The sequence below is a fragment of the Odocoileus virginianus genome, chromosome 31 (assembly GCF_023699985.2).
Source record: "Odocoileus virginianus isolate 20LAN1187 ecotype Illinois chromosome 31, Ovbor_1.2, whole genome shotgun sequence".
NCBI classification, from domain to species: Eukaryota; Metazoa; Chordata; class Mammalia; order Artiodactyla; family Cervidae; genus Odocoileus; species Odocoileus virginianus.
Window position 1 is genome coordinate 11972864 of NC_069704.1, and position 24194 is coordinate 11997057.

At 37.4% G+C, this 24194-nt stretch overlaps 1 protein-coding gene across 3 annotated transcripts in view; it reads right to left on the reverse strand.

Annotated features, from left to right (window-relative positions):
* Positions 1-23983, reverse strand: part of MUSK (muscle associated receptor tyrosine kinase) — a 96090-nt gene extending 72107 nt beyond the window's left edge. For all 3 annotated transcript variants that reach the window (XM_070459304.1, XM_070459303.1, XM_070459305.1), the window contains exons 1-5: positions 23786-23983; positions 11211-11337; positions 6669-6820; positions 2013-2140; positions 471-612 (exon numbers count right to left, since the gene is read on the reverse strand). In XM_070459304.1, coding sequence (XP_070315405.1) covers positions 471-612; positions 2013-2140; positions 6669-6820; positions 11211-11337; positions 23786-23864 — 628 coding nt within the window. In that variant the 5' untranslated portion in view covers positions 23865-23983. The remainder of the gene's footprint in view (positions 1-470; positions 613-2012; positions 2141-6668; positions 6821-11210; positions 11338-23785) is intronic.
* Between the last annotated feature and the right edge of the window lie 211 nt (positions 23984-24194).

Consider the following 24194-nt stretch of genomic DNA (forward strand, 5'->3'; position numbering starts at 1 on the left):
AACAGTATAACTCATAGAAGTAGGACCATTTGGAGTTATACATTTTGAGTCAGTACTTTATTTTTCTTAACCTTTGTGACAGAATACAATCTGGAAAGAAGTTACATTTTTCTTTTGATACATTTTTAAGACACATCTTTTATGCTGTAAAAGATGAGTATCTTCAAATTGGTAAACAAGGAAGTGTTGTCCAAGCCAGGAAGGTACTCTAAAATGGTATCCTATTGTTTTAGTACTATAGTCTGTTTCAGTCAATTGATGGAATATAGATGGAATATGACCTATTAAACAAAGGAACTTTTTTCCCCTCCTTTCAGTTTTTGAGTGTTGACTTGATGGTCTAATATCTGGAATAATTGAGGGCACTAAACTCCTCCTGCCTCTCTGTTTTGCGAGATGAAGTACAGCCTTCACAGTAGAGCGTGAGGCCTTCTGCTAGCACTGTCATCAGAAGAAACACAGCTCCTTACCCTCCACTTCCAGCTTCACCAGTTTGGAATATGCCGTCCCAAGGCTGTTTTTTGCCACACATCGATAATGTCCTGCATCTTCCTTTTGTACGTTATGGATCCTTAAGCTCCCAGATTCAAGAACCGCAGTTCGGGAATTTTCCTGCAGAGGTAGGTACATGAATTTTGCATGAACATGAGTCTGTCAAGGATACATTTGCTGTGTTTCATCAAGTCATCATTATCACTCATCAGGAATATTATTTTAACATTTGACATTTATTATGGATAACATACCATAATAAATGAGATAGTATAAGATTCCCTTATAAAAATAAATTTTAATAACAGTGCCATAAGATATAGTTATTTTTATTTTCTTTCAATACATGAGGACCCCAAGGCTTATCGGATGTCCTAAACCAACAAGTCTTATTTTAGAATTTGATATCTAAAAAAAATCACACCCAAGTTTGTTTGATTAAAATCATTGCTCTTAACAAGCGTACTTACTGCCTATGTGGGATCTTTAGGGGAATATGTGACCTTTTAAAAGTTGGAAAACTCTACAGAAATTACAAAAACTGGTCTTTATAATTAAAATATTACATCTGTATTCTCCTTGGGGCTCTAAATTCACTAGTATATATAGAGCCACTCCTTCTTTTACTGTAGAAAATATAACAAAAGAAAGCCAGAAAATTATATAGATTATCATAAAAATGAAAACTATTTGTTTTATCTTAAATAAAGCAAAGCTAATTGATATTATGTTGTATTTCAGTTAACTGAGATCAACATCTATGTGTCCCCCCATGGAATACTCTGAGTATAGTAATATGAAAAACACATTGTCTGTGACCTCACTGAGTTCATAGTAGGTTATACAAGGATGGAAAGAGACAATGATGATGCAGAATAGTAATTTATCAATAAATGTAGGTATAGGATACAAAAGCAGTACAAAATAAGGATGTGAATAATGTATTTCAAGTTTGACTACTGTATATGATTGAGGTCATTGTCAAGGTCACCAGTCTTGAGTCTTAATGCTCTAACCACTCCAGAATGTTCTCATTCCTTTTCTTCCAAATCTCATTTCTTTCTCTCTCCTTCCAGAAGCTATTTGTCAGGTCTAAAACTTGAAGCTTAGTTCCTTTTTTAAAAAAAATCTGTTGAGTCTCAGAGATTCAATGTTAAAAAAGAAAAATTCAAATACCAACCAACTGACCAACCAACAAAGAAGACTCTAGCTTAGCTTTGCTCTGCCTCTTTTATCATCCTTAACACTACTGGTCCCTATCTCTTTTCTCTCCTACTCAGCCCCAACTGGAATGCCTTATATCTATCTATCTATCTATCTATCTAGATAGATAGATATAGGCTTGGTTCCAATGTTGTGCATGGAAAATATTTAGATTTGGTTAAAATATTTAGGTTTGGTTAAAATGTTGTGCATAGAAAATATTTTATACTAGAAGTTTGTGTGTGACTGAATTTGCAAAGGATTGTTGTATTTGAAAATATGTTGTGTATACATGTTTTAACATAATCATCACTTACCCTGAGAGCACTGTCCCCCTTGATCCATGACACTGATGGTTTGGGATTGCCCATTGTAGTACATGGTAGAACTGCCTTTAATCCTTCTATTATTTTTACATTTATGGGAGGACGAGTTATTTTAGGTTCTAAAGGAAAATAAAGGAAAAAATTAAAAAGGCAATTTGCATTTACTAAACTTAGAATTTCTAACTTTATGCTTAATTCTTAATATCTATTAAAAATATTCTTAGGTGTATTATAATACAGAACTCACCAAGTGCTGAGCCATGTTTTTAGTGGATATCAAACAAATAATTTTTTAAAATTTAGATTAGCTCTGTTTTATCTTATTTGAAAAAAAATAATTAATAAAAAGTTGATTAAAATAAGCTGTTGCTGTAACAACTCACATTAATTCATAGTAACAGACATGAAAACTTATGAAAATAAAGGTTTGATATGTTTACATTTGTATACAATTCTGAGTTATGACCTACTGTCCCTTTAGTTTCAATCTTAATTTGACCATTAAATTTGATGATTAAAAATTAGATACATTTGTCCTCTAGAAAATAAATCAGATATTACTATATTTATAATCAGAGAAATTCTGTAATACAATTCAGAGTAACTCTACTCTGCAAAGCAAACTTGTATATACTATGAAACACTCCTGAATTAATTTTTCAGAAGAAATAGTTTATGTCAGTTAATTTTTATTCTCCAGGTACTGAGCTTTCAGAGAAAGAAGTTATTAAATCTAGTGTATAGAAGAATTGACAAGTTCAGGATGTCAGTTATTTTACTATGTGAAACATTCATAAAATAATGAAAACTAAATTTATTTCCTTAGGAATTTTATGTTACAGATATCAAATAGAGAACTATCAAATGGAGTCTGTCTAGCAGGACAGACTACTGAGAAATAGATGCCTTTTACTTCTTTCAGGTCATGTGCCATAATCAATGTGTTGCTTTGACATAGAAGAGTAGGAAATAAGGACATTTTCCCCCTTCTACTTCAACTGTGTGTGTGTGTGTGTTTGTGTGTGTGTTGAGTGTTGAGGGGACATGGTTTTGTTGGATTTTTAATCTAGTTACTTATTGCCATTTACAGGCGGTATGATCCTGCACTCTGGCAAAAGTACAAGACAAGCTTTAAGCATGTTATAGGAAAATATCAACTTTGTCACTGTGCCTGCTTTGCAAAGCATACAATCCTCCTTATCAATGACAATGAATATGTACATTTAGATAATGACTAGGCACCTTGATTGTGGGTAGAGTTGTCGTACAGTTACTGATCAAAGCTTAGCTTAGGAGTTGATATGCCTGTGATATAATCAAAGACAGTATTATTCATTCCTTTCATTGGGCTCCCTGAACTGATCCCTATGGCAAACCTGAGTCACAGATAATGTCTTAGGCAGAAAACCTTTGTTTAAAGCAAATAACTCCTGTCTTCTCAGTGAAAATGATATCTTTGCCACCTACTGATGAGGGGTCAGGAGAACTTTGTGAGTAGTTGATGATGAAGGAAACTAGGAATGAATTGAGTACCGATGTGGAATGATGGATTCCCCACTCTAAGGGAGCATGATTCAGGTGGAGCCGTGAGCATTGACTAATCAGAACTGGTTATTCTGTTGAGGTTGGATCCTGGAGGTGTCCTGCAATGCCAAAATTCAGCCTTTAGTTGTTGGACCATAAAGAATCTGGGGGAAGGGGCTCCCTAAGGAGGGCCTGGGTAACAGTGTGGGTAGGGACCTTGAGAATCTCAGGAAACAGCTCTTTAGCAAGCAGTGTGGAAGCGTTCCAAAATGTTAACAGCTGGGCTGGCCACACCAGTGTGTACCCACACTAGCTGAGCTTTCCTAAAGAGAAAGTGGAGAAAAGAAGAGGAGAGAAGAAGAAAAGGGGATTTAAGATAAAGCCAAAATCAAGAACATTTAGTGCCAGAATGAATACGAACAATATTCGAAGGAAAAGGAGTATCACAAAGCAGTAAAGTACTTAAACATGCTCTGTCTTTGGAATCACACTTTTATTCATCAGCAAAATAGATCCTTCTTCCTTACTTGGTGTTCTTACTGCCCCATATGCTGAAAGAAAGCCTATTTGTGGGTACATCCTGACCTACTTACTCTCAGAATCTCCAGATCAGCTTTTCCCATGATGTCCTCACAACTTACCTATTACAGTTAATCTTGGACATCATCTGTAGGTGTGATAAACATAAAAGATTAACAGATATCTGAGAAAGACCATGAACATGAAGGAAAAGAACCAAAATAAAATCAAAATTAACATGAAGAAAACAGAAGCAAAGCAAGGGAAGAAAAGGTTTTTAAAAATGTGTAAATAGTGTCCTTAGATAAGTGAATACTGCGCCATGCAACGCATAGAGTTGGCTATGAAAAACAGAGCAATCAGGGAAGAAAGAACACCTGGAAATTAAAAATATGGGTCTCTAGGTCAAACTGAAGATAACATCAGAATAGCAGCATGGTTATATTGAAGACCAAATACATGAAATAGAAGGAAAAGTCAAGCAAATCTCCTAGAACGTAGAATATCAAAATAGATAATGTAGAAAATATGAGGATAAACTTGGAGTTATAAAAAAACAAAAAATGAAACCTAATATTGGTTGATTAAAAGTTTAAGAATGAGATCAAATGAAGAGGAAGAAAATAGACAAAAAGTGTAGCTCACTTGGGGGAAAAAAAAAAGCCTTTGGTTTTTAGAGAAAAATGGCTCACCTAAGACTAAGTAGAAATAACAAAAGAAAACACAAGCCTGTTGTATTCCTGTCAGTTTGAAACATTATGAATTCTAGAAATAGAAAAATCCAAAAAAAATTAGGATAAATACCAGATTTATGTGTAAACAAATAAGAGAAAGATTTCTTATCTTCAACCTAAAATGTCATATGGCAATGAATAGTTGTCTATTAAAACCTAAAGGAAAAGCCTATTAAAACTCCCATGTGGCTCAGTTGGTAAAGCATCAGCCTACAATACGGGAGACTCAGGTTCTATCCCTGGGTCGGGAAGATCTCCTAGAGAAGGAAATGGCAACCCACTCCAGTATTCTTGTCTGGAAAATCCCATGGATGGAGGAACCTGGTAGGCTACAGTCCATGGGGTCGCAAAGAGTCGGACACGACTAAGCGACTTCACTTCACTTCTGTACTGAGACAAATTATTTACTCAATATTGGGGGCAAAATAAAGACTTTCAGCCATGCAAACATTCACAAAATACATCTCATGTGTTCACACCGAAAAGAAGCAGTGAGTGAGTTCCTCCAGCAAAACAATAATAACAAGACTGAAAGATAAAAAATGAAAGAAATAGTGATAAAAATCAACAACAAAAATTTACAATAAAGGTCACAGGCAGAACTGGATTCCACCATGCTAATATGCATATTTCTGTGATTTTTCCCATCAATAGTGTGATGTCAGGAGAAAATAAAGGTTATGTCATTATAAGGTTGAGAGTTTATAAGCATCAGGTGCTGGGGCACAAGGTTCATGAGATTTGAGGATGCTAGTAAGGTCCGCGTGATGATGCCAGGTAGGAGAGAGAACGAAGTGAAGAGAGAACTGAATGATGTGCCCATTGTGGGGTCAATGAAACAGAGAACAGAGAGGAGGTAAGAGCAGGAGCATGACCATGATGGTGATGGTTTGGCGTGGGAAGAAGGGCATGAGGGAGCTGGACTCTGTCCTTAGCTGAGAAAGAGACCGATAAAGTTTGTTCCTCCGTTTGGAGGCAAGTCCTGAGTGTGAGAAACCATTTCACTCATCAGACAGAGCTGGAAATAGAAATGTCCATGTTCAGGATGTGACCTAATTTACTGGGTACCAAGATCATAGGTTGGATAGACTGATAAAGAGTTAAGGTTAACATCACTGGACTTGTGAAGGTCAAGGGGCTGTAGGATGAAGTGAACAGTGGTTCTGTTTCATGGCTGTTAAAAGGATAATGGCAGAAGTAGGAGTGGATAGAAAGATAATAAATCTGGAATCAAAATCTTTGAGAAATATGGAAGAGGACCTAGAAGTGAGTAGATGATGAATAGAGTTAGAGAGATTGGTCAAAATGGTATAAGCCTTCATGAGAGGAAAGGTTTTGCACAGGAATGCAAAATATAATGGCTTAAAAGCAGCAATGAACCATCAGTACCTGCTAGTCTTGTTGACTTGAAGTGGATAAGAAATAAACAGCCTCCCTTTAAACAGAAAAGTCACTCAAGTTTGAAAAGTCACTCAAATTCAGGTTTGAAATAAGGCAAAAGGGTAGAATAAGTGTCTGCAAAGAGGTCAGAGATTAAAAGGGTGTCTGGTTGTAATGAAACTGTTTTAAATTAAAGGTACATGGTAAAGATTTTAAAGGGGAGTTCCTGGTGAAAGATTTCATGGTGGTGCAAATGAAGAGCCATAATAAAGGCTAGAAAATGGGAGAAGGCAGAAAATGATGAGGCTTGCCTGTAGGGTAGTGGGTGATGGCAGGAATAAAAGGTGTGAAACTGTCTCAAGGTTGTGATTTGAACTTGAACTTGTCTGGCTGCCCAGCCTCCAGATATGCAAGAGGCTCTGTTTACTGTCTGCTTCAAAGTGTACCAAGTCAGCTTAGAAATCAATGGATGATTCTCTTTCCCACTCACTCATCTTCACTTGTAGAGCTCCACAGCTCTCAGCAGCTCCTCCCACACCATTGTTGGCAATGCAGCAGTAAATGCCGTCGTCACTGTCTTCCACGCTCAGGATGGTGAGGAGCTGACCATTCTCCCGAATGCTGTACCGGGTATCAAAGAGCCTGTGGGTCACAGACGATTATGGCAGGTTAGGGCCCCATCTGTGAATTGTTTTGACTATGATTATATGATCCAGCAGATGATTTACCAATGGATGAAGTAGATTAAAGGGAAGAGGAAACTCGAGTAAGTTCTGAATAATAGAATAAGCTTATTTGGGAGTAGAAAGCTAACATTTTCTAATCTTTTGTAGACTCCAATAATCAAAGCAGTGCTGAGTCCTTCAAAAATAATTTCGAAAGGTGATGTCTATTGATAAGACCCACCCAACATAAAATTTACTTTATTTAGGGAAGTATATCATTACCCGAGATATGAATCCTCTCCCATATTTACTGGGAATAGCAGCTAGATAATGAACACACACACACACACACACACACACACACACACGTGACTAGCAGAAAGGGATTAACAGATACACACTACTACATATAAAATTGATAAACGGCAAGGACTTGTTGTATAGTACAAGGAAATATATTCAATATATTATAATAACCTATAATGGAAAAGAATCTGAAGAAGAGTATACACACACATACATGCACACACCCTGAATCACTTTGCTATACACCTGAAACTAACACAACATTGTAATCAACTAGGTGTGTGCTGTCCTCAGTAGCTCAGTCATGTCCAGCTCTTTGTGACCCCCCTGGACAATAGCCCACCAGGTTCCTCTGTCCATGGAATTTTCCAGGCAAGAATTCTGGAGCAGTTTGCCATTTCCTGCTCCGGGGGATCTTCCTGACCCAGGGATAGAACCTGCGTCTCTGGGTCTCCTGCATTGACAGGAAGATTCTTTACCACTGTGCCACCTAGTAAGTCCCAAATCAATTATACTTCAATTTAAAAAATGGAAAAAAAGGGAAAGGTTAAATATATATATTGGATTAACCAACAGTTGCCTAAGTATTTGTTCATTTATTAATCAAATGTTTGTTGAGTGCCTAACAAGTGCCAGGCACAGTTCTAGTTCCATGGGATACATAGGGAGCAATACAGGCTCAAACTGTAAAAATTATGTTTTACATATATTATCTCACTAAATGGCACGCAGCCTGAATGTTAAGAAGGGAGTTAGGACAATGGAAAGAAATATGAGGGGAAATGTCAACCTAAAATTGAGTTTTATGACCGAATAAAAATGCTTTATGCAACAAGTATAAATTAGGCAGACTAAATCGCCACCTCAAAGATTCATGTCTTAATCCCCAGAACCTGTGAATATGTTACCTTACATGGCAAAAGGGATTTTGCAGATGTCAAGAATCTTAAAATGGAGTATCATGAATTATCCAGATGGGCCCTATGTAATCATGCATGCTTGCCTGCTGTGTCACTGCAGTCGTGTCTGACTCTTTGCAACCTATCGACCAGGACCGTAGCCTGCCAGGCTTCTCTGTCCGTGGGATTCACCAGACAAGAATATTGGAGTGGGTGGACGTGCCCTCTTCCAGGGGAATCTTCCTGACCCAGAGATCAAACCCACATCTCTACGTCTCCTGCATTGGCAGGCAGATTCTTTACCACTAGCACCACCTCATAATGAGGGTCCTTAAAAGATGGGAGAGGGAAGCAGGAGGATCAGAGAATGAGATGTGATGAGGCTGGAGTGATGCAGTTGCTGGCTTTCAAAATGGAGCAAAGGGCCAAGAAATGCAGGCAAGAAATCAGATTTTCCTCTAGTGCCTCCTCCAGAAAGAATGCAGCCCTGTCAACACCTTGATTTTAGCCCAAAGAGACTGGTTTCAGACTCTTGAACTCCAAAATTGTAAGATAATAAATTTGTGTTGTGTCAAACCACTAATTTTATGATAATTTGTTACAGTAGAAATGGAAAAATAATACAACCTGAAAACAAAAGATTAAAGGAAATGGATTCTTGATTTTGAATTCGATGGATGGCCCCCATCACACACTGATCTTAAAGAGGAAAAAAGATATGGTAATTTTTGATCTATGTGACTAAGGATGATATAATCACTGGGTAGTTCATTAAATCACATTAAATAACTAGGGATAGCCATGATACTGATTCTCATGTAATTTTTGCTTTGCTTTTGTTTTTTGCTATGTTTAAGTTTGCATGGAAAATGTGAATATTGAAATATTTTACAGATGTGCTTGTGGACTAAGAGTCAAACCACTCTGTGAAATAGAAACTTTAAAGATTTATAATCTGTTGTATCATTGCTGCTTAAAGTATATAAATCACTTGTAGATTGTGAGGGACACAAGTATTTATAATTTTCAAAATATAAATTGTTTTCCTCTTTCTTACTGAAGTATAGTTGATTTGCAATATTATATTAGTTTCAGGTGTACATAGCCTAGTGATTCATTATGTTTACAGATTGTACTCCATTAAAAGTTATTACAAGATAATGGCTATAGTTTCCTGTGCTATACAATATATCCTGTTGCTCATTTATTTTCTACATAGTAGTCCCAGGTGGCGCTAGTGCAAAGAAGCTGCCTGCCAATGCAGGAGCTGAAAGAGGTGCAGGTTGGATCCCTGGGTCAGGAAGATCCCCTGGAGAAGAAAATGGCAAACCACTCCAGTAATCTTGCTTGGAGAATCTCACGGACAGAGGAGCCTGGAGGGCTGCAGCCCATGAGTTGCAAAGAGTTGGACATGACTGAAGCGACAGTACACAGACACATAGCTCTTAAACCCATACCCCTAATTTGCATTCCCCTTCCCCTCCCATCTCCCCTTTGGTAACTATTAGTTTATTTTCTATGTGAGTCTATTTCTGTTTTGCACATACATTCATTTGTATTACGTTTTAGATTCCATCTGTGGGTGGTAGCATACAGTCTTTGTTGTTCTCTGACTTATTTCATTAAGCATAATATTCTCTTAAGTCCATGCACCCTGGTGCAAATGACAGAATTTCATTCTTTTTTTATGGCTGACTAAGATTCCATTGTAAATATATACCACATCTTCTTTACCTATTCATCTGTTATGGACACTTGGGTTTCTTCCATATCTTGGCTATTGGAAATAGTACTGCTATGAATTTGGGGTGCATGTACTTATTCAAATTAGTGTTTTCAGTTTTTTCTGGGTATATACCCTGGAATAGAATTACTAGATCATACAGTACGTGTATTATTAGCTTTTTGAGATGCCTCCATACTGTTTTCCATAGAGGCCACACCAACTTGCATTCTCATCAATAGCATGTAAGGGTTTCATTTTCTCCACATCCTCTTCAACATTTGTTATTTGTAGACCTTTTGATGATAGTTGACCCAGCTATGTGAGGTGATATATCATTGTTGTTTCTCTAATAACTAGTGATGCTGAGCATCTTTTTATGTGCCTGTTGGCCATCTGTATGTCTTTGTGAAGGATGTCTATTCAGCTCTTTTGCCCATTTTTTGAGTGGGTTGTTTTTATTTTTGGATATTGAGTTGAGTAGTTTATGCATTTTGGATATTAACTCCTTATTGGTTATATAATTTGCAAATATTTTCTCCCATTCTGTAGGTTGTTTTTTTGTTTCATTGGGAATTTTAAATTGATTTAATAAACTGTATTTCAAGCATCTTAATTTGGTTTATAAGCCTTCCTATTCCAGGATTTTTGAGATAACTTGCCTGATAGAGTACTTGAAGGCTTCATAGCCCAGGATAATTTCCCACATGACAGCACACATAATAGAAGGAAATACAAAATTTCAATTAGAGTTTAGTGAAAACAAACACATAATTTTTCCCTATCCAAGTTCACGGACCCCAGCCTATGGAGCAGTTAAACACTCTAGCCCTAACTCAAGGTATGTGTGGCCTTCTAGAAAGGTAGTGGTTCCCTTTGTTATAGATATTTTGGAGTATTTTTGGTCAGATAGCTATTTAATGAGGAAAGGATAGCATAACCTTTATATGCCAAGTAGAAATTTTACTGTTTGAGAGGTTACCTCACTATATACATCAGGAGTCTTTTCTCATTTTCAAAAGAAAAAGTAATAGTTACCTAGAGGTCAGATTCCTAGAGAACATGCATGACTTGATTGGGATATTGAAAGTACAGGAGATGAGGCTGGTCCCTATTAACTCCCCAGGATGTCCTGGAACATGTACCCCCCGAATTAGGATACCATGGTGTTTTCTAATTACTGTGAAATTTCCTCTAGGACCTAACCTGGATCTAGGAAACAGCCCTGACTCTGCCATATCAGTTAAATCACTTTACATTGGACAATTCCCTTAACCTTACAGAAGTTCAGATCTTACATTTATGAAATGTAGGAGTTACATTTTAAATATTCTAGAAGGTCAACTTTAGTACTGCCAAGAGCTGTGGTTACATTTATGACTAAGATAAATCCCAAGGCAGCCTTGGTCATTCTTGGTGGAAAAAGGCAGAATACTTACTTAATGAGAATTTTATTTCTGGTCCAGGAAATTTCAGGCTGGGGGTAGGATTCCACTGCACACATGAAAGTAGCGACTTCTTCAACTAAGGCATCCACTGTTTCGAGAGGAGTGGTGATGACAGGGGCTGAAAGGAGAGGAGAAGTGAAAGGAGAGCATTCTACAGTACTGTTTCCTAACCCTTCTGTAAGCAGTCGGGCTTCCCTATGGCTCAGCTGGTAAAGAATCCGCCTGCAATGCGGGAGACCTGGGTTTGATCCCTGGCTTGGGAAGATCTCCTGGAGAAGGGAACAGCTACCCACTCCAATATTCTAACCTGGAGAATTCCATGGTCTGTATAGTCTGTATAGTCCACAAAGAGTCAGATACAACTGAGCAAATTTCACTTTCACTGTCAGCAGTCAGAGGCCACAGTGAACCTAAATAAGAATGATGTTGCCCCATAGCAAAAATTTGCCAAAAGGGAGGAAGACTTTTATGCAGAGGATTTTGTTTCTACTTTCAAACTAGGCATTTGAGAATCAAAAGAGGAGGCTCTCAGGAGAGATGGACTTAGAATTTATTATATACGAGTGGAGGCAGAGCCTGGTTCTGTGAAGCCCAAAGTTATATAATTTAGATATCCTTTTAAGGAAAAAATATATAAAATTATGGATACAAAATGTATATTGCCTCCCTCACATCAGTCAACAGTGTGGAAGGAAAGTGTCACTGATGGGAAGTTAGTGTGAAAAGAGGAAGCCATCTTGACAATTCCTGTATAAAAATATTTTTTCCCTAATTTCAATAAAACACATTGATATATTTTATTCATATTGCATTTTATTTTATTCTCTTTGCTAGAGACCATTGGAGGTCTTCAAAGGGGGCTCCTGCAAATGTGAGGCTTTGAAGCTGAAGCTTCATTGGATTTACAGAGGATCCACACAGCTACAAATAGCTTAGGAAAAAACTCAATAATTTAAAGGCAAATAATCCAAAATAACCCAAACAACAACAAAAAAATGATCAAAGAAGCTGAATCAACCTGTCTCCAAAGAATATATACAGATGGACAACAAGCACATAAAAAGATACTCAATATTATTAGCCTTTATGGAAATGCAAATCAAAACCACTCTAAGATACTACTTTACATACTATAGAATGGTTATAAATTTTTAAAAATGCATAACAATAAATGTTGGCAAGGATGTGGAAACATTAGAACCTGTGTGCATTGTTGGTGGGAAAGTAAATTGGCGCAGCCACTTGTGTAAAGCAGGATGGTGGTTCCTCAAATAATTAAGCAGAGAATTAACATGTGTGTTAGTCACTCAGTTGTATTTGACTCTTTGTGACCCCATGGACTGTAGCCCGCCAAGCTCCTCTGTTCATGGAATGAATGTATGATCCAGAAATTTCACTTCTGGGTATATATATATGTCCAAAAGAATTGAAAGCAGTAACTCAAATAGATGGGGCTTCCCAGGTGGCACTAGTGGTAAAGAATGTAGGAGATGTAAAAGATGAGTGTTCGATTCCTAGGTCGGGAAGATCCCCTGGAGGAGGAAATAGCAACCCACTCTAGTATTCTTGCCTGGAGAAAACCATGGACAGAGGAACATGGCAGGCTACAGTCCTTTTAGGGTCACACAGAGTTGGACACGACTGAAATGACTTAGCACGCATGCACTCAAATAGATATTTGTACACTCATGTTCAGGTGGCGCTAGTGGTAAAGAGCCTGTCTGCCAATGCAGGAGACATAAGAGATGCAGGCTGATCCCTGAGGTGGGAAGATCCCCTGGAGGAGGGCATGGCAACCCACTCCAGTATTCTTGCCTGGAGAATCCCATGGACAGAGGAGCCAGGCGGGCTACAGTCCATAGGGTCGCACAGAGTCAGACATGACTGAAGTGACTTAGCATACACGCAGAGGTTGAAAACCCCATGAAATAAGAGCAAACTGTCACACTGGCCATAGAAAATGCTTCCATCGTGGCTGTATCAATTTACATTCTCTCCAACAGTGCAAGAGGGTTCCCTTTTCTCCACATCCTCTCCAGCATTTATTGTTTGATTTTTTTGACAATGGGCATTCTGACTAGTGTGAGGTGGTACATCATTGGAGGGGGGAAAATGCATTCGGTTTCTAAATGAAACTTATCTTTTCAATAAACTCAGAGGCTGAGGGTCCCATTTAACCCATATCTCTTCTGTGAGTGTTAATTTTTTCGCAAAGTCCAGTTCAAGTATCATCTCCTCCCAGTCTCCCTGACTTGCTAGATAGAACCAAATACCCTTTTCTTTAACCTTAGGTCATCCTATTTATGTCACTCTTATAACACTTGCCACACATATGCTCTTAGAATGATTTGTTTATGTTTCTGTCCCATGCTAAGTTATAAAAAACCTTGACCTTTGGGTCAGGAACCATGTCTCAGACCTCTCTATCTGGAGGGCTAGCACATTGACTAATGTATTGTTTAAATGAACCAAACTCTATTTCTGAGACCTTTATAAAATGCATAAATTTTCTGTAAAGATTGAGAAGAGAATAGCTGAAAGAAGAGGGTAGAATTTTTAGGTGAGATGACATCTTTTATATTTTATATCTAGGCATTGAGGCCCACCCTTTCCTCCAACTTTGCACTAAAATAACTGTTAAAATATACAGAATGCAGTACAAAGAAATAAAGAATGAAAAGTATTAATAGTTAAGAGACATAGATGGACAAAAATTAATAAACTTCTAATAGAGGTCCAGAAAAATAAAATTGAAGAAATAGCATAGAAGTAATATGTAAAGGGGTAAGTTGCTGATTATTTTTCAAACTTGAAAAATAAAGCAGAATATTCAGGTTGAAAGTTTCCACCAAGCATAAAGCCAGATAAACAAAAATTAATTCATTCTTAGATATACTAAATTAAAACTGTAGAAAAAGATAAAGAAAATCTTAAACCTTACTAGAAAGAAAAGAAGGCAATTAGGCTCGCTTGGTATTATTTGGCAACAACTGATACCAAAAGGCATTGGAGTAATAGTTTTAAAAGGCTGAGAAAAAAAATAACTGCTAGCCTGGAATTCTATAGCCAGCTTAGATAATCATTTTTTTTAAAATGAAGATAAAATAAATATGAAGACAAGTGTTTACCACTGAGACCCTCTCTGAAACAATTACCAAAAGTATACAATCTCTATAAGAAATAACTTGTACCCAAAAGAAAGGGGCAGGGGACAAAACACTATAGTAAGCATTTGTTGTTGTTCAGTCATTAAATCATGTCTGATTCTTTTGCGACCCCATGGACTGTAATCTGCCAGGCTCCTCTGTCCATGGGATTTTCTAGGCAAGAATACTGGAGTGGGTTGCCATTCCTTCTTCAGGGGTCTTCCAGACCCATGGATCAAACCTGCATCTCCTGGATTGGCAGGAGAATTATTTACCACTGAGCCACTATAGTAAGCATAGATGGTGGTAAAATGTAGCTGCAGTTTTAGATATTGTGGAATATATTTTTTTAAAAGCTCAATAATTTTTCTGTTTAAAAAAAGTGGAACTAGAATTCTAGATAAACAATTATAAGATGCAAGTATAGGGAAGAAGTTCAGCATATTGTTAAAACACTCTGAGCTCTTTACTGTATGCAGGAAGATGACAAATACTGAATAACTACAAACATGGGAAGATAACATAAAGTTAGAGGCATACTGTTAAAATTTCATTAATTCTAACCACCAAAATAATAGACTAAAAATCAAAATTTCTGAAACAGCAGGAGAACAAAAGGAACTAAAACTGTATCAATTTTTTAAAAGTGAAGCAGCAGAAAAGGAGGATAAATGAGCCAAGAACAGGTATGGCTAACAGAAGATTAAATTAACAAGTTAATTTGGAATAAACATGCCCAAATACATCTGAAATCACAGTAAACACCCATGATATGAACTGATCTGTAGAAAGACAGATACATGATTTAAAAACACAAAAGACATATCTAATTATTTTAAAACAAATGTTGCAAATAAAGAGAGTGGAAAATACATACGAAGTAAACACTACTCAAAGTGATAATGCAATAGAGTAATAGTACTAATATAAGATGAACTTCAATTAAAGTGATAAGTAAGCATTTGAAGAGTGAAGAAAGACTTCTTAATGATAAAAGAAACAATCCATCAACAAGATAACAATCATGACATTTAATTATTTAAAAATATAGACTCAGGACCTCTGGTGGTCCCGTGGTTAAAGAATCTGCTTTGCAATGCAGGGGATGCAGGTTCAATCCCTGGTCCAGGAACTAAGATCCCACGTGCTGCTGGGCAACTGAAGCCCATGTGTACCACAATTGCACTGAGCCTGCATCCCCTCAGTTAGAGAGTCCATGGGCTGCAATGAAAGGTCCCAGGTGCCACAGCTAAGACCCGGCACAGACAAATTAAGTAAGTAAATAAGTAATGTAATAAATATAGACTCAAATAAACAAATCAAACTTAAGTTAGTATTACCAGGAGATATTATAATGGAGTAATAGGCACCAAAAATTATAAAGAAAATTATACACACATACACACATAGAAGAGAATGGAAAAATGGATGAATTCCAAGATGTTATTATCATTTATCTTCTAGTTGTGAGCATGATGTATACTTTTTTATCTTTGTCTTGCTGTATCTTACAGCAAAATATTACAAGACATACTATATAATATTAAAATATATAAAATTAGTATATATTATCAGGCTTCCCTGGTGGCTCAGTAATAAAAACCCAACTGCCAGTGCAGGAGATGCAGGCTCAAATCCCTGGGTTGGGAAGATCCCCTGGAGAAGGAAATGGCAACCCACTCCAATATTGGATATTCCCTTGCCTGGGAAATGCCATGAACAGAGGAGCCTAGCAGGCTAAAGTCCTTGGGGTTACAAAGAGTTAAACATGACTGAGCATGGACATGAATATGTATTATCTTCATAATAAAAATTATAGGACATAATCAGAATGCCACAGAAATGTTAATTTTCCAATGCAATGGAAGCAAATTTGTAATTGATAAGTTTTAGAAAGTCAACCTCTTAAAAAAGGTAGATTTTTCTAAACAACTGATGAACAAAATAAATGGTCAATTGCATAATCACATACACAGTGATTAAAAACATCATATGATAATAAGGTTGCAGGTAATGATGGGTCCAAAAGATAATGGATAATATTGAATGCTTTCATTGTTTAAAAAGAAAGACAGACTACTGAGGAAATACTTCCCTGGTGGCTCAGTGGTAAAGAACCCGCCTGCCAGTGCAGGAGATGTAGGTTTGATCCCTAAGTGAGAAAGATCCCCTGGAGAAGGAAATGGCAACCCACTCCAGTATTCTTGCCTGGGAAAACCCACAGACAGAGGATCCTGGCAGGTTACCATCTATGGGGTTGCAAGAGAGTCAGGCATGACTTAGTGACTAAATAGCAACAACAAAACTGAGGAATTAGACAGTGAGAAGCTCTAGCCCAGGGGTTGAATCCAAATCCTGCTCCATCACTTCCCATCTCCACTGAGTCACTTAGCTAGTTGCCTTGGCATCTTTAGCTGTAGGCAGAGATAATAATAAAACCATTACATAAGCTTGACATCAAGAGCCTTGATAAAAGTGAAAGAGGAGAGTGAAAAAGTTGGCTTAAAATTCAACATTCAGAAAACTAAGATCATGGCATCCAGCCCCATCACTTCATGGCAAATAGGTGGGGAAACAATGGAAACAGTGACAGACTTAATTTTCTTGGGCTCCAAAATCACTGCATATGGTGACTGCAGCTGTGAAATTAAAAGACATTTGCTGCTTGGAAGAAAAGCTATGACAAACCTAGACAGCGTATTAAAAAGCAGAGACATTACTTTGCCAACAAAGGGCTGTCTAATCAAGGCTATGGTTTTTCTAGCAGTCATGTATGGAAGTGAGAGTTGGACTGTAAAGAAAGCTGAGCACTGAAGAACTCATGCTTTTGAACTGTGGTGTTGGAGAAGACTCTTGAGAGTCCCTTGAACTGCAAGATCAAACCAGTCAATCCATAAGGAAAAACCCTGAATATTCATTGGAAGGACTGATGCTGAAGCTGAAACTCCAATACTTTGGCCACCTGATGCGAAGAACTGACTCATTGAAAAAGACCCTGATGCTGGGAAAGATTGAAGGTTGGAGGAGAAGGGATCGACAGAGGATGAGATGGTTGGATGGCATCACTGACTCAATAGACATGAATTTGAGCAAGCTCTAGGAGTTGATGATGGACAGGGAAGCCTGGTGTGCTGCAGTTCATGGGGTCGCAAAGAGTTGGACATGACTGAGCAACTGGACTGACTAAAGCTTGACATGATGATTACATACAGTAAATAAATGTACACAATGCATTTGGCATTGTTCTTGGCCTATAGGGAGTAGTCTATGTTATTTTATTCCATAATTTAGAGACAGAAACCTGAACTATTGAGTTATTCTCCTGGTTTCTGTGGCTCAGTGGGTAGAGAATCCACGTACTATGCAGGAGACACAAGAGATGCAGGTTCAATCCCTGCACCAGGAAGATCCCCTGGAGGAGGAAATGCTAACCCACTCCAGTACTCTTGCCTGAAAAACCCCATGGACAGAGAAGCCTGACGGGCTACAGTCCAAGGGGTGGCAAAGAGTCAGACATGACGGAGCACCTAAGCATCCCCCCCAAAACTCAAAATGGAAAGGCATATAGATGAATTTCACTGCACAGAACAGAATAATTGTACTACTACCTGTTCAAAAGTGGAAAAAGAGGCTCACAGCTTTGTCTTCTGTGGTGTGCTGGAACTGGCTTATACTGGCTTGCAAGTGTCAAGTGTTAACTTTTCAGAAATGTAACAAGGCAATTGAATAGAGCCATTATTTAAAACTAAATTATCTAAATTTCTGTTTAAAATAACTATGTTAAAAACAAAGAAGTAATACTCAACATTTATCACTTCCTGATTATTTTACTACATTGTTTTATTATCTGTGTTATTGGAGTTATTTACACCTGATGTCTATAGAAATTACATACACAGCTGTGCTACTGTACATCTCCTCCCAGATAAGTCTTTATTGGTACCTTGCAGTTGGCTAAGATTGAAACATTTGCACTCCAGCAGTCAACAGATGCCACATATCAGGGCCTTTTTTTTTCCCTCAGAGAGGCACTAGCTCATGAGCATATTCTATATTATCAATATCTTCAAATCTTACCATTTACAATGACTGTATAAATAGCATCCTGTTTATGTAACAGTTCCTGGTAGGCAGCAGAATTGCATAAACAATCTTATTATATCTACTTTTTAGGGTATTAATATGTTAATAGTCCTGAAAGTATGGGTGAGTTTCTCTCTTAGACTTTTGCATATCTTGTGTTTTCAGTTATCATTCTTAATGCCAGGTATTATTTTTACTAAAACCCCTAAACTGATTCATTAGTTTCTTCCCATTCAACATGCAAATCCAGAAGTGACAGAGGAAGCATATATACTATTGATATTATCTTTCCAGGGAGGTGGTACAAACTCTGTTGAGGTCAGCTAAAATCAAAGAAATAAATCTTGGAATGTCTTGACAAGCTTAAACATGGAGAAATGCATGAGTTGTCACTGAGAACAACTTCCCTTAGTGTTCAGTGGCATGATGGTTTTTTGTGAGGTTTGATTCTGTTTTTAATAAGGTTAACATCTAAAATTGATTAAGAACCTGCCATCAGCCACGAGTTATACTTTTCATTCATGATCTTATTTATTGATCACAATAAACATAAAAGCAGATATTATTATTATTCTCATTTGCAGTTGAGGAATGAAGGCTATGCAAGGTTCAGTAACTTATCTAAACAAAATAAGAGCAGGAAGTGATAGAACTGAATTTCATGGGTAAGGTTGATTTAAAATTCTTATCTTTTAACTCTAAGTATACCATGTCTTCGGTGTGGTACTAGTTACTCACAGACAAGGGAAAAAATAAGACTGACATTAATATCAATTTCTATAGGCAAAAGACTGTTGGTTAAGCCCACCTTGCTCACAGTCCAAAATTATCCAAACAAATCGCTTTTCAATTTTTATTGACACAATCACATAGTTGTATTTAATGATGTTTATAGAATCAGCAGACTGTCTCTATTTGCTTTCTTTCTACTGTCTAGCTTTCATCTCAGCCAGGGCCTATTTAAACTGGGACACTATTTCTCCCCTCTTTCCAAGGACCACGTGAACAACAAATACATAAAAATGAACACAGTGCTTTTCAAAGAGTAACTGAACTTGAATACTGGCTGCTGGATGAGGCAATTGTAAGTTATCTTTTTATGGACTGTAACATACGGTCATTGCCATACCAACTTCGGATCGACCATTTGCTGATTGACATAACCAAATAACTGAGTAAGCAGTAAGGTGTATTTGCTCCTTTCTGTTCTAGGAAAATTAAGGCTCAGACTTGGAACATATTCATGCTTTTCTAGCATCATGAATATGGTATTGCTTTTTCAGTATGAGAAAACACATGGGTATTAGAAATCTTTCAAATTCCCCAAAGAAAGAGGTATTCAGTATTGCTCATCATTTGTCATATTTTAGAAACTGACACATACTTCTGGTGATGTAATCAAATATGTTATTTTTTTTAATTATGAAGTCTCTGGAACTTATATAAGTTTCATTGATAAGCTCAATAGTTACTGTGTTGTGTTTAGTCACTTATTAATGCCATATCATTAATTCTTTGTCACAGAACATACTCTTGGTCTTTGCCTTCAGAAATGACACTGGGGACAGGAAGGTAGGAATTCTGGGTCAGTCTGTTAGAATTTCTGAAATGACCTCTCCTAGGGGCATCCCTTCGGTATTAAGGCGTGATTTCATAGGGACTCATCTAAAATGTGCCTGTTCCCCAGGAGGGGTCATTTCACCAGTCATTGACAGTCTTCAGCATAGCATATAACATTGTAAGCTGAACTTAGGAGGTAGGTACTTCATCTTAGGAGAAAACTGAGGCTCACAGTGAAGACTTGCCTTCCTGAAAGACACACAAAAAGGCATTGGGGACCAGAAAAAGGAAGTTGATCTTAACATTCTTTTCCAGGCCTGAAGTAGCCTCCTTTCACTTCCTTCATTTTTTGGCCTAGACTGCATGCTTTGTTGCCATACAATCCCAGCTCCCTTACCCTGCGGTCCTTTAGCTGCACTGACCCTGGAAAGTACCAGTCTTGAACTAATCCAACCAGCTGTCCTCACTGCTCCTGTGTTCACAAAGTTATTGTTGAATAAAGTCATACAAGGGTGAAGATCAGGACCACTTACGGGGGTGCAGTCCCCAACCCCAGCATGGACATGTGGTCCTTCTACATTCTCTGGCCCACTTCTCTCATCTCTCTGAATGGGATCACTTCCTTCAGGTCCTCTACTCATCCCTCACTTATCACTTTCCCCTGATAACCTCATGTCCTATTTCACCGAGAAGTTGCCTACTTCACCACTGGATTTGTGGTAAAAATCTTGCCATTTCTGCACTTTGTTCTTTAAAGTCAATAATATTTAAAGCAACTGTTGTTTCCCCAAATATGGAATGAGTTACTCTTTCAGTATACGTCAATATAAAACATTCATCCAGTACTGGGTGTCCCGGATTTCAGTGACAGCTGCGCCCATTCTGACTTAGTCATATGTCGAATCTGTGAATCCTATCCCTGTATATATATGATTTAGAAGAAGTTACTAACATATTTCTAAAGATAAATCACTTAAGACTCAGAATCTCTAGGTATGATAGTAATGGGATAATTTTAAGAGTGGAGTTTGGACAGGAGTTCTTTGTGCATAGAACAGATTCAAAGTTGTTTCATGAACTCCCATCCTCCTACAGAAAATCCCACTGTACACTTAGTACTCCCTGATAAAGTGTTAAATATTTTTGAAGAATGTGGTTAAGGCAAATGTTCAATGAAATGTTGGCTATTTTCATACATGACTTTATAAAATTCTCCTCCTTGTGGTTTGATACTGAGCTCATGATTGAAAGTATCACCAGGTGAAATGATTCAGAAAGATAGTGACCTTTCCCTTTGTCTTTGAACATTAGGAATCTCAATTAAACTAAAACTATAATAATAAGCTATGCTACAAAGTTTGTTATTAATTTTATTGAAGAAATAATATGCTGATGATTGGAAAATAATCCATGGAATATTCTTGCACTATTTTAACTGTGTCGGTTCACTTTATGATATATTATCGTGCAGATGCCTTGATTCATTCACAATAAAGGACTTAGGAAAAAGGTGTACCATCAAAAAAACCTCTTGCCACTATTGCCTTCTGCCAAGAATAGAGAAAACAGCTAGAGATATTTGTGTAGCATAATTTCATTACTGTTAATAGTATTAAAATAATCACATATTAATGTGTTTTTGTACCAACATATTCCATGCATTTCAACATGTAAAATGTTAAGGATTATGTTTTCATAATAGTGTTTATTCTCAGAACTGGTAAGTGTAGTTAATGAATGTTTGCTCTTTCAGACCAGGTGTTTTGGCTAAGGCTGATGTTAAACCCATATTAATTTAGAGTTTTCAATAATACTCAAATACTCTGAGTAGGATAGGCAAAAATATTGCTTTAATTTTTTGAGTTTACAATCTAATTAAAGCAGTAAATAAACTATAAACAAATAAACAAAGTTGGGGTAACAATTTGGTTATCTTATTTAGAGGTCAGGATTTTGGCTTTGTTAAATTTATGCCACTCTATTTTGTGAAGTTTTCAAAATAGAAACAGTGTGCTTTACCTATAAAGTTTGGAAACTACAAATCATCTCTTTCTAGATAGAAATTAAGAGGTTGGGTTTGGTTTTTCTCATTCATGGGATTCTAATTTGAATCAGAAAATCAATTGTCATGTTCCTTGTAAGCCTGGATTTCAGTACATTTTAGCATCTAACCATGTCATTTTTATGTAACTTCATGGTTTAGAATAGCACAGATAATTTTACAACAATCCATAAGTCCAAACATCCAGGTGCTGCCCTTCCGGCCATCCGTTGTATGATCAGGAAGTATTAAAATAATCTAAAGCCAATGTTAAGTCTTTCTGGCTATTATTAGCTATTTGAAAAGATATAGATTCTCTTTTATCTGGAGGTACCTGAAGTATTAGTTGACAAAATTTAAATGCATTGAAAGATACCCTTCTGTGCACATAAAATAGAAAAAGAAAGCAATGAAACAACATAAATCTATGAAATCAGACTGTTGGTAAAGAAAGCTCTATCTTCTTAGTATGTGAATTTTGACCTTATGGTTCCAGAAATTCTAGTGAACCACAAAATCTATGCTATGTTTTTGATCTAACATACACTATAACTGCGTTCGCTTATCTACACAATACAAACCCATTCAGTTCTTTGGTAAAGTAATATGAAAGGAAAATAATTCATTTGAATGTGTCATAAATTCACAGAACTCTTTTTACTCTACTATAATGTGTTTAATTCCCTGGTGGCTCAACGGCAAAGAATCTGCCTACCAACGCAAGAGATGGGGGTTCAGTCCCTGGGTTGGGGAGATTCCCTGGAGAAGAAAATGGCAACCCGCTCCAGTATTCTTGCCTGGAGAATCCCATGGACAGAGGAGCCTGACGGGCTACAGTTCATGGGTTCGCACAAGAGCTGGACATGACTGAGCTACTAAACAACAGTCCATTTAATTAGAAAACTTTTTTATGTTATTCTATTTGCTTTCTCATGTCTTTGTAAAAAGACTTCAATGAAGCCCTCATTGAAGCCTCAGTGAAGCCCTTTACGAAGTCACTTCACGAATCACCTATTTTCCTGTCTTTCTTCCTGATTTGAAATACACTAGTCTCTGTTTCATAATACGCTGGCCAGAAACTGTGGACATTCTTGCTACTGCAACAGGTGTTTGTCAGTTTCTTAAGTTGCTTTCCTTTCCCCTGAGGTGGTGTTATTTCCGGTACATTCCAAAGCCTCTGGGAAAAAAAACCTTTCACAGTCTCTTGCCAAACCAAATCATGACTCCAGCCTCCTATGGAGAATCCATTGTTCTTCAAACTTTTATAGGCAACTTGTGTGCATCTTTCTCTAATTTTTATTTGGGAAGAACTCAAGTATTGGTTAAGAGTTTTGCAAAGCTGAAACTGAAAATGGAAGTGATTTTTGCTCAGAGGCAAACACTCTGGATGTCTGGGAGTGGGACTGATACATTCCTGGCAAACCTGATGTAAAAAGGTTTTCATCATCCATTTAGACCACCCTGAAGTTTGACATACACATAAACAAACTGACCTCAATAACTTGCAGTCTACCTGTTAATGTTTCGCTTACAAGTTAAGCAGGGGACAGATAGCAGTAGAGTGAATACCATCCATCAATTGCTTATTTATATAGCTTTCTCTCTGTCCATATACTGCACCCCCACTTCACCAAGTAAAACCCAAGCCTGCCGTCATGAATTAGTCATGATCGGAACACACGCATGCACTTTCAAACTGTCACAAAGCAACAGGAGACAAGAGTGCTGAAACCAACCTTTTGGAAGTTTCTCAGTCCCGCTGAAGGCAACCAAAGTAAGAATATGTACCAGTGGAATGTTGACGAACTCTCTCATGATTAATCCAGGCTCAGGCAGCAGAAAGTTCTTTCTGGACAACGCAAGGAAAAGGCCTCCACCGTTTACATTTTAAAGCATAGTTTGTTCCAAAAGGGTCGTCTGCTAATGACTGTTCGTATCAGCAGCTCCGCTGGCTCTAAGTATAATCAGGAATTCTCAGACTTGGCTGTAATGATAGACACGGCCAGCTGGTGAGTATGCCCTTAGGCCAGTAATGCAAGTGTAGGGCTGGAGGAACAAGGGAAAGAAAATCCCTCTAGAATCCCTTTTAAGACAGTAGCAGAAGGACAATACCAGATGCCTTTTGTAACCATCATTGTATTCCCT